The 14,820-nt window shown below is 46.4% G+C and overlaps 1 protein-coding gene and 2 non-coding genes across 3 annotated transcripts in view; all 3 read left to right on the top strand.

Moving 5' to 3' along the window:
• acin1b (apoptotic chromatin condensation inducer 1b) overlaps window positions 1-14,820 on the top strand; it is a 32,928-nt gene that overhangs the window by 2,352 nt on the left and 15,756 nt on the right. The window contains exons 4-7 of the mRNA XM_046320495.1: window positions 1,415-1,515; window positions 1,659-3,665; window positions 4,123-4,199; window positions 13,254-13,392. Of these exons, the coding sequence (XP_046176451.1) occupies window positions 1,415-1,515; window positions 1,659-3,665; window positions 4,123-4,199; window positions 13,254-13,392 (2,324 nt within the window). The remainder of the gene's footprint in view (window positions 1-1,414; window positions 1,516-1,658; window positions 3,666-4,122; window positions 4,200-13,253; window positions 13,393-14,820) is intronic.
• On the top strand, window positions 100-216 carry LOC124008980. The gene has a single exon (XR_006834211.1). It is a non-coding gene; the product is annotated as a small nucleolar RNA U6-53/MBII-28 (small nucleolar RNA).
• Window positions 3,762-3,878, top strand: LOC124008979. Its single transcript, XR_006834210.1, has one exon. It is a non-coding gene; the product is annotated as a small nucleolar RNA U6-53/MBII-28 (small nucleolar RNA).

Genomic DNA, 14,820 nt, shown 5'->3' on the forward strand with positions numbered 1-14,820 from the left:
AGTGGATGAATGGAGGGCAGTTAGCTTCGTGCCATTCACATCTGCATATGGATAGTGGGCCCATCTCAGGCCTCTTGCACCATGTAATGTCCTTATTGTCTCCGATGATGATCCCGCCATGCTAATACTGATGCACCAGACTGACAGTGTCTCTCTGGTTGCAAGTGAGTTAAACTCACCTTCTCATACTGACTGGGTCAGTGTGGGCTGAGGAGAACTACTAGGAATAAACCACACTAACCACTAATATATTTATTATTTTACCCGAAGGTGTACCAACAACTTGTCTTTTATATTTTAACCTTTTTTAAACTTTTATTTAACTATACAAGTCAGTTAAGAACAACTATTTGTGACGCAGATCGCTCTGCAAGTCCTGCCTCTCCCATCTCCTCATTGGTTTATAGAAGCAGGTACCCACGTGCCATCTCCTCATTGGTTATACCCACGTGGGCGATTGAAAGACGAACTGTATTGATGGTCATCGTGGTAATACTATGAAAGTTTAGATGCCAATCACCATATAAGTTCAAAGAAGAAAAAGCCTGTAAGGAGGAGAGATGACTAGAAATAATTCGGTTGACCGTTTTATGTGTGGATTAATTGTCGGAGTAGAGGACCTTGTGCATTTCAGGTAAAATAACAACTCAATGTTTATATCCCAGGACAAATTAGCTAGCAACAGCAAGCTAGGTAGCTAAATTGCCATAATTTTTTAATGCTTTTGGACCTGTCCCCAAATTAATGTAATTGGTTCAGAGTTTGTTTTGATATTTTAACCTGATCGAGTTTGGTGTTGGGGGAAAACATACATTTATGCACGATGGTGCACGCGTGCAGCTGGTTTGGATGCCATGTAAGATAACACATCATGGCAGCAACACAACATGACAACATGGTACAAACATTGTTAGGCACAGACAACAGCACAAAGGGCAAGAAAGTAAAGGCGATAATGCATCACACGAAGCAGCCACAAGTGTCCGTAAGAGTGTTCATGATTTCTATTTATTTTATTTTACAAGGCAAGTCAGTTAAGACCAAGTTCTTATTTACAATGATGGCCAAACCCTAACCCGGACGATGCTGGGCCAATTGTGCGCCGCCCTATGGGACTCCCCATCACGACCGGTTGTGATACAGCCCAGGATCGAACCAGGGTCTGTAGTACTGAGATGCAGTGCCTTAAACCACTGCGCCATCCGGGAGCCCCCGATTGAGTCTTGAATGTAGAGATGGCGATAAAGCTGTCCAGTTTAAATGATTTGTATATACCAGGTTATTTTTGGTATGTTGGATGAGTAGTCTTTCTTGTTCTCTCCATTCCCAATTGAGTTGTAGTTCAGAGTCTGAGACTACAGAAATCCCAGTTCAAAACTCTGACCCCTAATATCTAACATCTCCTTCCCCTCAGGGGAAACAGGCCCAGAGGAGGAGGAGGAGGAGGAGGAGGAGGATGAGGAGGAGGAGGACACAGAGCAGGACAACGACAGTGCTTCCTACCATCCTGACAAGGTCAGTAACACACACACACAGGAGCAGAAGATTCTCAAAAAGCAATTGCATTCGAACGGTCCAAGATATATTTATTCTATAATTTCTTGTTCATGTGTTCATATCAGGCTAGCTAACAGTCTCAATTTCTCTCTCTACCTCAGCATTGCCCCATACCCTCTCAGCCCCCACTGAACCGGGCCGAGGAAGGAGGTGGAGGAGGGACAATGATGATTGGGCAAGGAATGATGTCCCAGGCTATGGGCAAAGGGACGATGTCTCGCAGACCATACTTTGGCCCAGGCTCCGTGCCCCAGGAGTCCCCTGACGCCCCTGGCTCCTGGACACAGCAGCGTCTCTCACTCCACACTGGCCTCCGCCATGAGGAGCTCACCACCCCCTCACCACCCCGCGCTGTGGCCTCCCTGTCTGTGCGTGTCCTGGGGGACCCCGAGCGCCAGGGCCTGCCACCCTCCATGCCCCCCCGCGTCCAGGCCCAGGAGAATGAAGGCACCGCCCCGGCGGCTGACGACCGCCCCGCCCACTATGTGCTCCACCTCAGCCGCTCCGCTCGGGCAGCAGCCAGCGCCGGGGGTAACCGCGTCCAGGAAGACAGTGATGACGATGACAGCAGTGAGGAGGACGAAGATGAGTGGGGACCTGCGGCGGGGGCAAGAAGAGGTGGCGGTGGAAGAGGACGTTCCCCTCCCCCTCGGCCCCAGCAGCCTTCCCCCAGCATCCCGGTGGGCCGAGAGAGGTCCAGACGCAAGCTCCAGCCTCCGCAACACATCCCCCCTCAGCAGGTAGTACACCAGCCCCCCATGCAGCTCCGCCAGCCCACCCCGCCCCCCTCCCCACCCCCAGAGCTCTCCTTTCCTCTACCCGACACCCCCAAGCAGAGCCCGCCCGACATGGATGAGGAGCCAGAAGGAGCAGGGGCTGGGGTGGCCGTCCGCTCCCCTCCAGGTGGCCTCCAGAGGCACGACTCTGACTCCAGCTCCCGCTCCAGCAGCCCAGAGCCCCTGGCCCAGCGGCGGCCCGGACCCCTCTCCCTGCTCGCCCGCAAGATGGCTTCCGAGGGAGCATTCGGGAAGAGAGGTGAGGGTGCCTCAGACGGCCAGACAGGTCCTGGTGGGGAGTCGTCCGGATCAGGAGATGGCGGTAGCATCGTCCCAGGAGCAGGACTGGGGGTTGGGGTAGTCCTGTTCCCTGGGGCTGCTATCACCCACATCGGAGGCAGCAGCGCAGTGCACTCCGGAACCGTCCCTGTACCCGAGGTCCCTGCACCAGTGTCTATGTTTGGATCAGGGGCCCAGTTCCATCCTCTCTCTCTGGTGTCTGGAGCAGCTGTCCCAGGCATCACCCTCACTGCAGAGCCCCAGGGTACATCTGGAGAGACGGCACAGAAGAGAACGGAGAAAGAGGAGAAACAGGTAGAGAGTGAGAGTTGCCTGCCGCCATGGAAGCACGGACGGGATGTGACGTCTGTGTCCTTGCCGTTTGGGTCTGGGGGGTCAGAGGTGCCTGCGGTGCACCAGGGGGACAGCCCGAAGAAGTCACCCTTCGGCAGGGATGAACCCCTCTCCTCTCCTCCCGGCTCAACCACTTGTCTGCCTGCTCTCGCCCCCAAGAAGCCCCGCATGTTCTCCGACACCTCATCCGGCTCCATGGCATCCCCTCCTAAACCTGGGCAACAGGGGTCTGTGGTGGTGACCACGCCAGGGGAACCCCCCCTCAAACAGGAAGTCCTTGTCTCAGGGGCCCAGCAGAACACAGACAACACCATAGAGGTCACCTCACCGAACAAGGCGTCCGCGGAAAAGCCTGGAGAGAGAAATGGAGGAGAAATTGTGGAGAAGGAGAGTGACAGCCAGGCAGAAAAGGTGACACCGAAAGCCGGCGAGACCAGGAGAAGAGGACCTGAAGAGGCTATTGAGGTTGAGCCCATGGGGCCTGCTCTGCCCCCCTCTTACCCAGGTAAGGGAGAAGAAGAGAAGAAGCGGAAGGAAGATGTGAGGAAGAAGGAAGAAGAGCGGTGCAGGCAGAGGAAGAGGGCGAGCGACAGGAGGTCGTCGCCCTCCAGCGGTGGCGACTCTTCATCCTCCGACTCAGATTCTGGATCCTCTTCATCACATTCCTCTGCCTCCACCTCCTCCCGGGACAAAAAAAAGGTTAGTGACTGGCTAATCCGGATGTCAATCAAATCTTTCTCTCTGCAATGACAAGCTGTCATCACCCGTCAGTACTAGAGCAGTGTAGACGTTAGTCTCCGATGATGATCCCGCCATGCTAATACTGATGCACCAGACTGACAGTGTGTCTCTGGGTGCAAGTGAGTTAAACTCACCTTCTCATACTGACTGGGTCAGTGTGGGCTGAGGAGAATTAGTGAAAGATGCTTCACCACCTGTGACATGCTTCTTTATATTATGGAACATAATCATTTAAAATACTAACCCCTTCCTTCATACAATCCCAGTAATCTTTCTCGACATGCTTTAATTTAATCGTATAAAAAGGGGATTCTTTACTGCTACAGAAGTGGCTTCTTGCTTTTGTCTCTTAACACGGCGCATTGATATTTTGCCATATATAGTCTGTCGTTTGCTCATTCTATTTGTTTCTCAGAAATCTGTCCCGGGAAAAGGAAGAGTGGATGAAAGGAGAAGACTGGAAAAAGGAGGAGAGAAGAAACAGCCTTTCAGGTCAGCCATAATACCATTTGAGTTGCTCTCACAACGCACACACTCCTTGCAGTTCTTTACACACACACACACACACACACACAAGGGTTTCTGTTAGCTGGTAATAGCTGGATTTTGGCTGTTGAAAAAATAAAGGCGATAAATAAAATAGTCGCCTGTTGGTGTAAATAAGCTTGACTGGTCATGGTTAATTTACGCCAATTTAATCCCACTAAATGATGTGTGTGTATATTAGTTGTGTATCTGGGGCAGCAGCGTAGCCTAGTGGTTATAGCGTTGGACTAGTAACCAAAAGGTTGCAAGTTCATATCCCCGAACTGTACAAATCTGTCGTTCTGCCTCTGACAGGCAGTTAACCCACTGTTCCTAGGCTGTCATTGTAAATAAGAATTTGTTCTTAACTGACTTGCCTAGTGAAATAAAGGTAAAAATATATTTATTTATTTATCACACGCACAGCATACAGACTCAGAGCCCTTTTAGAAGAAAACCAGACAGCACTTGTATAAGCTTAATCATTACGCCACAATTCCAAATGCAATCACGTGTTCAAACGTTTTTTGGCCACGATTAAAGAGGTAATATTTTTTATTTCTGAACTGGTAATTGAAGCGCGCTTCCCGTTAACCATTTAAATGCATAGGCAAGGAAGGCAGGCTTCATCAGTGTCACACACCACTTTGTAATGAGCTGGAGGCAGTATGCAGTTTGAAAGCATTTACCTGTTTGTTTGAAACCTCAACATTTTACTAGATATGAGGCATGTTTTAGCGTGCTTCAAGGTAGCTTAGGCAAAATCCGACGCTATCCATGGAGGCAATTATTTCATATATATACTTCCATATGCCATTGAAACCAGGATCCTATTTCTCTCATGTTCTATTGGTTTTCAACTTGCTTTCACTGCCCTCTGGCAAAATCCACATTTGACCGTGACCTCCTGTGGCCTCCTGACTTGTGAACTTTGCTGCGCTAATAATGTTAAGAAATAAGTTTATCAACATTTTTTTAAGCTAATCGTTTTGATCTCTTGCATCAGACTCATTGCCTTCAAAAAAATATATATATATTTTTTTAAATGTCTCCTAGGCCTACCGGTTGTATGAATTTGGGAGCACCGTGGGCAGACACCCTAATCAGGTTACGCACCCAATGCATATGAGTCTGAGAAATGTACCGGTAAATTAAAATGCTGCCAGTCAAATATCCAGCGCCGCATTTTCATAACAGAAACGCTGACACACACACACTTCACAAAACAAACCCTTGGTGAGCTGCTAATATTTGCACACATTTTCCAATGCATTACCGATTTGTACAGTGCCGTGAAAAAGTATTTGGCCCCTTTCAGATTTTTGCATATTTTTTTTAAAACTGAATGTTATCAGATCTTCAACCAAAACCTAATATTAGATACTGGGAACCTGAGTTTACGAATAACCCCAAAAAGTGTGACTTATTTGTGTGTTTTGCTGCATGACCTAGCTGCTCTTCAACTCACAGGCAGATGTCCTGACATTCTTCTGATTCAGAGCAGAATTCATGGTTCCTTCTAATAAGGCAAGTCGTCCAGGTCCTGAGGCAGCAAAGCATCCCCAAACCATCACACTAACACCACCATGCTTGACCTTTAGTATGTGGTTCTTACTGTGGAATGCAGTGTTTGGTTTTCGCCAGACATAATGGGACCCATCTCGTCCAAACTGTTTATGCAAGTTTGCCAAAAAGCACCTGGAAGAACCTGGATGACTCTTGGAAGAATGTTCTATGGGCAGATGAGTCTGGCGGTTTTTATTCTAGGCATGTCCAGGCATTAACAGGCTACACTGACAACTTGAGCTTGGCTCCCAAGTTTCTAAACCATTCCAAGCCATCTCTGGTGTGGTGTCGCCATAATGTGTGATCCAAATCATTATTTTGGATCTGCAGTAGATGTCCTACATGCCCCCTAGCTTGCACATGTGCTCGAAACAGTGTACTTGCATTTGAGATGCATTTTAAGACAATGGATGAGAAGGTGAACTTGACATTTCCAAAAATGTAGTTTAGTTGGAAGGCTGCATTGTGATCTATGAACAGCATGGGTTGCATTAAATACATGTTTTTTCCAATGACTCATTTGGCAATGTTCAATTCATTGACACAACGTATAAACAAAGGCATTCACTAAAAGTTGACACATGTAGGCTCTTTATGGGCTATGCGCAGCACTTCGTTTTAAGCATCAGTTAATCGATTCAGTTAGGCCTATTTTAATTCTCAAACCGCCAGGCACACCTGTCAAATTCAGACATTTCTCTCAAAACACAGGGATGTCGATTGGCACTAGATTAGTACTATGAGGACTTTATTTTTTTTTTTTTTTGCGGCTTATTATTACTGTTAAAATGACCGACGTGGCAGATTCGGACAGGACTTAATGATGGATATGTTGATTTGTGCTCTTGCACATAATTCCATAACCCCATCTCTCCCAGTAAAACTAATCCCGTGTGAATAGGACTTTACACACAGGTGTTGAGAGCATGCTAGATACATTAGAGAAGTATTCAGACCCCTAGACTTTTTCCACATTTTAAGTTGCAGCCTTGTTCTAAAATCGATTAAATCATTTTTTCCCCCCCTCAATCTAACAATACCCCATAATGACAAAGCAAAAACAGGTTTTAGAAAATGTTGCACATTTGATTACAAATAAACTAAAATATGACATTTACGTAAGTATTCAGACCTTTTTACTCAGTACTTTGATGAAGCACTTTGGCAGCGGTTACAGCCTTGAGTCTTCTTGGGTATGACGCTACAAGCTTGGCACACATGTATTTAGAGTTTATCCAATTCTTCTCTGCAGAACCTCTCAAGCTCTGTCAGGTTGAATGGGGAGTGTCACTGCACAGCTATTTTCAGGTCTGTCCAGAGATGTTCAGGTCTGGGCTCTGGCTGGGCCACTCAAGGACATTCAGAGACTTGTCCTGAAGCGACTCCTGTGTTCTCCTGGTTGTGTGCTTAGGGTCGTTGTCCTGTCCTGAGCTTTGCTCCGTTCATCTTTCCCTTGATCCTGACTAGTCTCTCAGTCCCTGCCGCTGAAAAACATCCCCACAGCATGATGCTGCCACCACCATGCTTCACCTTAGGGATGGTGCCAGGTTTCTTCCAGATGTGATGCTTGGCATTCAGGCCAGAGAGTTCAATCTTCATTTCTTCAGACCAGAGAATCTTGTTTCTCATGGTCTGGGAGTCCTTTAGGTGCGTTTTGGCAAACTCCAAGTGGGCTGTCATGTGCCTTCTACTGAGGAGTGGCTTCTGCCTGGCCACTCTACCATAAAGGCCTGATTGGTGGAGGGCTGCAGAGATGGTTGTCCTTCTGGAAGGTTCTCCCATCTCCACAGAGGAACTCTGGGGCTCTGTCAGAGTGACCATACGGTTCTTGGTCACCTCCCTTACCAAGGCCTTTCTCCCCCAATTGCTCAGTTTTGCTGGGTGGCCAGCTCTGTTGGTGGTTCCAAATTTCTTCCATGTACGCATGATGGAGGCCACTGTGTTCTTAGGGACCTTCAATGCCACAGAAATGTTTTGTTACCCTTCCTCAGATCGGTACCTCAACACAACCCTGTCTCAAAGCTCTACAGACAGCTCCTTCAACCTCATGGCCTGGCTTTTGCTCTGGTGTGCACCGTCAACTCTGGGACCTTATATAAACAGGTTTGTGCCTTTTCCAAATCATGCCCAATCAATTTATTTTACCACAGCTGGACTCCAAGTTGTAGAAACATCAAGGATGATCAATGGAAACAGGATGCACCTGAGCTCAATAGAATAGGGTTTGAATACTTATTTATCTAAGGTATTTCTTTTTATAAATTAGCAAACATTCCTAAACCTGTTTTCACTTTGTTGGGGTATTGTGTGAAGATTGAGTTTACATTTTTTTTTAAATAAGGCTGTAACTTAACAAAATGTGGAAAAAGTCAAGGGGTCTGAAAACTTTCCGAATGGACTGTAGCTAATTATTTTATCCGTTATTTTACCAGGTAAGTTGACTGAGAACACGTTCTCATTTGCTTCAACGACCTGGGGAATAGTTACAGGGGAGAGGTGGATGAATGAGCCAATTGTAAACTGGGGATTATTAGGTGACGTGATGGTTTGAGGGCCAGATTGGGAATTTAGCCAGGACACCGGGGTTAACACCCCTACTCTTACGATAAGTGCCACAGGATCTTTAATGACCTCAGTCAGGACACCTGTTTAATGTCCCATCCGGAAGACAGCACCCTACACAGGACAGTGTCCCGAATCACATTGGGATATTTTTTTAGACCAGAGGAAAGAGTGCCTCCTACTGGTCCTCCAACACCACTTCCAGCAGCATCTGGTCTAGGGTTAGCTTCAGAAGCAAGCCAGCAGTGGTATGCAGGGTGGTATGCAGCTGGCACAAGATACCGCTAATTAACACAGGTGATTCCGTCTGTCTTCCGTAAACAAGCGCTGTAACATGGAGATATGGGCGTTTGTGAACCCTAACCCTAAAAAGGTGCAAAAGCTGGTCCAAAACACACCTACATGTGCGCCCGTGCCGACATTAATAGACCCCCCCCATGTATCATCCTTGCCTCAGTTGTCTGTAATGTGAATGTTTCTTTGGAATTGAACATGTTTAACACTTTCTTCTGAGCCCGGTTTCCCAAAAGCTTCCTAAGTCATCGTGAGAACCTTCGTAGGAGCATTGTTACATTTCTGAACCGTTCCCCAAAACCAATGTTATTAATGTCGCACTTGAACCTGCTCGTAATCTAACGCCTAACTCAGACCACTCGTTGAGCAGCTAAGTGCGACATTAATGTATTTTTGCCCTCCTCGCGTCACTTTATACACATCTCTGCTAAACATAGAATCCCATGGTTTATATGTCTCTCTCTGACCTCTGATAACTTCAGAACAAAGTAGCCAATGTCTTTGCAATTTCTATAAATTTGTATAAATTGCAAAGACATTGGCTACTTTGTTCTGATGCTTCAAATGAATATTGCGATGACTGCATTAAAATAAACAGTACGGGCCCGGGGTAATCATGATGAAATACATTTAATGTTCAATTGACTTCTATTTTGATACTAATTTGTCGCTATATTTCATGTGTAGCCCAACGTGTGCAATGATGTGCCAAATCAGTGATTTAGTGCATGTTGATTGGGTAAGCAACTAGAATAAGCAACCTCAATATTTGCATCTAAAGATGGTGATAGGAGCTGATCTGTTGTCAGTATTGTAAAATAATTATGTTTGGTAAGATTTGAATGGAGAAAACTGATCAGAGTTCAGTGCTCCCTTTCTTTTGATACTATAAGTATGGACACATGCTCCAACTTATCGACTGTTCTCTCTGCGTGTTGTTTTGAGAAACGCATGTTACATCTTCGGCCGTTGTAGGAAAGATGCATCGTTAAAGCGCTCCTAAGCTTCATCACTATCGGGAAACCGGGCCCTGGTCATTGATCTGTGGATGGATGATTGGACTCCAGGTGTGGATGGACGTCTCAATGTAGCGATTGTGAGTTTAGATTATAATAAAAACAGGAAGCACCATTAGAACATGTGTGTGTGCAGATATATTTTATGTGTCTTGCCTTTGCCAGAAGATACCGACCCTACCCGTATGCTTGTTTACACTAAGATGCACTGGGGTCGGAACGCAATCATGATTACATTGACACTTGAGCCGGCATGAGATATGGGTCGGAAAACGTACCTCAATGCGGACTACTACTTTTCCCGGAAAACTGCACTTTTCCACATTGGGCCTCCGAGTGGGGCAGTGGTCACTGCATCTCAGTTCTAGAGGTGTCACTACAGACACCCTGATTCAAAGCCAGGCTGTATCACAACCGGCCATAGGGCACCGCACAATTGGCCCAGCATTGTTCGGGTTTGGCCAGTGTAGATTGTAAATAAGTTTTTTTTCAAATTGACATGCCTAGTTAAATAATGTATCTTCGGTCAACTCTTGCCCCATTATCATTAAGTGTCTTGAAGTATGTTTCATGGGTTTTGATGAATGGCACGACACATGGATTTATTGTAAAGAAAATGTTTATTCCATATAGAGATGACGCATTAAGTTGGCCAGAACACCACAGTGTTTTAGCTTGATCCATTGTTGCTACTCTACCTTTGTTACAATATGGGGCGGCAGGGTAGCCTAGTGGTTAGAGCGTTGGACTAGTAACCGAGCTGACAAGGTAAAAATCTTTCGTTCTGCCCCTGAACAGGCAGTTAACCCACTGTTCCTTGGCCGTCATTGAAAATAATAATTTGTTCTTAACTGACTTGCCTAGTTAAATAAAGGTCAAATAAGAAATATCGTCCCTACACTTACCGACAGCATTGTGAACGGTCAAAACGCTCACTCGCGACTACTAGTTATAGAAAAGGAAGTGGCGGTGGTATTTCTTGTTAGGCGTTTAATGAGGCCCCCCACAGCCGAAGAGAGACAGTTAGTGCAATTCGAGATTGGGACGTCCCTTCCCTAAATTTAACCAAATAGTATCTATTATATTGACAAAATAGCAGGGTGACCACTCTAACAATAGAAATACATGTCCTCCATTATTGAAGGTCTGGGAGATCGACTGGGACTGTTGTAGCCAGTGAGGGCAGATACGCGTGTGAACAGGCACACAGCTGTCGTTTTTCTCCAAGTAGCCGGAATGCCATCCACTTTCCAGTACATTTGTAACAGGCTAAAACATAACGAAACTTCTAAACGATAAAAGGAAGCCTCACGTAGTTCGACACTGTCAGACCTCCATACAGCGTCCGGGAGTAAATCCCCCCGCTTCGTCTTTTCCTTAACCCCTACAACAATAACCCGAATCTTTTGAGAGGTAAACTTCAATGGGCTGACGTCAGATCTGGAGGTCCCAAGGATCCCGGCTGGTTTCCCCTCTCGGCTCGCTATCCAATATGGCCGTCGTGTGTGTTGCTACTCTGATACCGTCGCAGTGCACAAACCCGGCAGCCGCATAAGGATTTCTCGTACTCAATTTCAATCCGTGGAGCAACCGATTGCGATAGAGCGTTAGGTGTCCGCGGTTCCAGCCAGACAATATGCTGTCGGAAGGGACCGAAAACGGGTAAGATGGAGAGCGAAAGGATAGGCATTACGTTTCTAGAATGGCTTCACCGATAGTAGCTAAGGCGCTGCCAGTGCTGATTGTGTCATGTCTCAACTGCTCGTTCACCCTGCCCGCCTGGTGTCCTAATTAATTGATCGCTAAACTCGCCACATACGTTTTAACTGTCAGTGGTGGGCGTTTTAATTACTAGACTGACACGAATTGTTACATTACATACATGCGTCGTGCACGTGAGTGTCGCTCTCCGCGTCCACGTGGGGTGTGGATTTATCGGACTCGGGTTGGGGGAAGGGGATGGGAGATACCGGGTAACTCCAGTCACTCAAGTTTACTAGTACCAGAGAATCCTTATACGCAGGTAAGTAAAGTAATAAAACTGGTCGTGGCTGGATCAAACGCGTCATACTGAGAATCATGCAGAAGCGTTTAAGCTTATGAATTAAACAACGATTTCCTTCCTCCTTGACTGTCTTAACATGTTTCAGGTTGGTGTGTGTGTGTGTGTGTGTGTGTGTGTGTGTGTGTGTGTGTGTGTGTGTGTGCGCGCGCGCGCGTGCGTACTAAAGCTCACCTACACTCTGAATCCAATGGATGTTTAAGGGACATTTTCTATCTGAATGTACACTACCTGTCTCGGTATGACTTCAGTGCATGTATAGGTGTACTGCATGTCTCATTCTCTATGTGAAGCCAGTGCAGGTGTAGATACACTGGCTGCCTTAACTATATGAATCCAGTGTAGGTAACGACTCTGTCTCATTTGAGAGGTGGGTATGACTGATTCATTGTCCACCACCTCTGTCGTCTTTTATGCTTATTTTGTCAGGTTAGTTCTTGCCGTGTAGAGGAGATGGTGTCAGACAGAGTCATGTATAAATATGACTCTGGTATCGGATTGTTAACTCGTGACCATGATAAAGAATACTGCTCATGATGCTAATGAGCAAGTGTCCCCATGGGAGATCATTAATACACAAGACATCTGTTGGCAATTGTGGGTGTGTGTGCCCTTAAGGTGTGTCATAATTCTCCAACTGGCTAGGCTGTCTCTTGAGGGTACTACATGGACTACCAGTGGTCAGTGTGGAGTAAGGGTTTAATTATATAAAGGATTAAAAAAAAATGGGTGATGGGGGGCCTCTTTTGCAAAGAGGCAGTTTCGTCCCAACAAACACATACTCTTAATGATCACATCAGGGACTGGGTTCTCCTCCACTGCTGCCCCACTGGGGTGGTGGTCTAGTTGACATCTGTCCCCTGGCCTCTCATAGGTCTCAGATGGCAGGTGTGTGTTCGGCGAGCGTAAGAGACATGCGCAGAACAATCACTTAGCTTTTTTTGTTGGTGTGGAAGGCTTTAGGGGTCTGAATCGGTTATCAGTCAGTGCCATTAGGATGACCCTGTAAGTGATCTCAATGTGTTTACGCGTGTGATCTATGGTTAGACAGCGGTGCATGTCTTGGTTGGTCAATCAGTGTGTGACTGACCGAATCAGGAGTTTGTTTTGAGGAGTAATTTTGACCTCGTAGCTGGGTGTCAGTTGGCTGTATTCTGGTGTGAGTAAGTTATTTATAGTTGCACTGTCCCAGATAACTGGCCTCAACCAACCTTCTCTCTTTCTCTCTCTCTCGATCTGTCCTCTGTGTGTCTGACTCTCTTTACTAGAGGTAGACTCATCTATCTAATCCTTTGCTTTTTGATGAGGGACACAGTTGTGTTCCTTCCTACTAGATAGATTTTTTTTAGCTTTCATGGCTAATGGTTGTAGGTAGGATGAGCCGGCTTCTTTACAGTTGTTTGTTATCTATGTATAGATAATTTACAATGATGTTCTTTATTCAGGTCTTTGTATGAGAATACATCTCTACTATCCTCATTCTCGCTCTCTTTCCCCCTCGCGCGTTTTCTCTCCCCCCAGGGAGAAGAAGCAGTCTTCCCTGTCGGAGCCGTCCGGCCCTGGCCCTATGGAGGTGGAAAGGCCAGACCCAGAGGACTCCAGGGCCCCCCAGCCCACCCCCGAAGGGGACCCAGAGAACAGTGAGGGCCGCATGGAGGAGGTAAGGTCGCTGAGAGGGAGAGGTGGGGGTCTGGGAGCATGGGGATAACTGGGGGGATGTTTCAGGAACTAACCCCCCTCGTCCTATGGCTTAGTCTGGTACAGGATGTGTCCCAAATGGGACCCTATTCCCTACATAGTGCACTACCCTGTTTTGACCAGAGCCCATAGGGTGCACTATAGGGAATAGAATGCCAATGGGGACACAGCCCTGGTTTGGGACAGTTAAAACGTCCGTTGATGGATAGTTGTGGATGTTTCAGGTTAACAGTGGACCAACCTACTAACCCTCCTGTTACTATGGCTTAGTTTGATACAGTTCAAATACCCATAGGTAGAATCTTCTCTCCGCAAATGGGACTTAACAAACTAACCTAACCTCTTTGAGCTGAATGTCGATTAGATACTCACACATGGACATGCCACACACATGTTACTCTGGAGGTTTTCATAGAGCAGTTGCCTTAGCGACTTGACTGCAGGTAGTTCATCTCTAATGGGGTGTGAAATTAGACATGACCTCCACACGGACTACATGCATGCTCCACATCGATGTCGTTGGGTCGTGTGTGAGAGGGGGGGGGTGTGTGTGTGAGAGAGAGGGTGAGTCAGGCTAATCTACAGTCACATTGCTCATTATTATCACAAGCTAAACTAATACACACACACACACACGCACATAAATATGCATTTAACATTTTCCAAATCCTCTAATAACCATACACAGTCTCCTAATAGGCTGACCACACAGCTCGCGTTGTGTACGCAGGCGCTACAAAATAAATGTAGAAATCCATGTTATTCAATTATTGCACACACACTGCTCGCGCGCGCGTCTGTGACGCCAAAGGCTAAAATAGAAAGCAGTTCTATTTCTGACGCAGATCACTCTGCAAGTCCTGCCTCTCCCATCTGCTCATTGGTTTGTAGAAGCATGTACCCACGTGGGTGACTGAAGACAAAGGAGATCAGTGGTGGTAATGCACCTAATTTATGGTAGTTGCCGATCGCAATATAAAGTCAAGAGAAGAAAGGGCCTGGAAGAGAGATGACTAGAAAAGATTCGGTTGACCGTTTTATGTGTTGATTAATTGTCGGAGTAGAGGACCTTGTGCATTTCAGGTAAAACAATAACTCAATGTTTATATCCCAGGACAAATTAGCTAGCAACAGCAAGCTAGCTAAATAGGACAAATTAGCTAGCAACAGCAAGCTAGGTAGCTAAATTGCCATAACTATTTAATGCTTTTGGACCTATCCCCAAATTTAATGTAATTGATTCAGAGTTTGTTTTGATATTTTAACCTGCGTGTTTTGATCGTGTTTGGTGTTGGGGGACAGAATACATTTATGCACGATGGTGCACGCGTGCAGCTGGTTTGGGTTCAGAGCCATCAAGGGGAAACTGAGTTAAATGTATTTGTTTGGC

The sequence above is a fragment of the Oncorhynchus gorbuscha genome, linkage group LG21 (assembly GCF_021184085.1).
Source record: "Oncorhynchus gorbuscha isolate QuinsamMale2020 ecotype Even-year linkage group LG21, OgorEven_v1.0, whole genome shotgun sequence".
Taxonomy (NCBI): domain Eukaryota; kingdom Metazoa; phylum Chordata; class Actinopteri; order Salmoniformes; family Salmonidae; genus Oncorhynchus; species Oncorhynchus gorbuscha.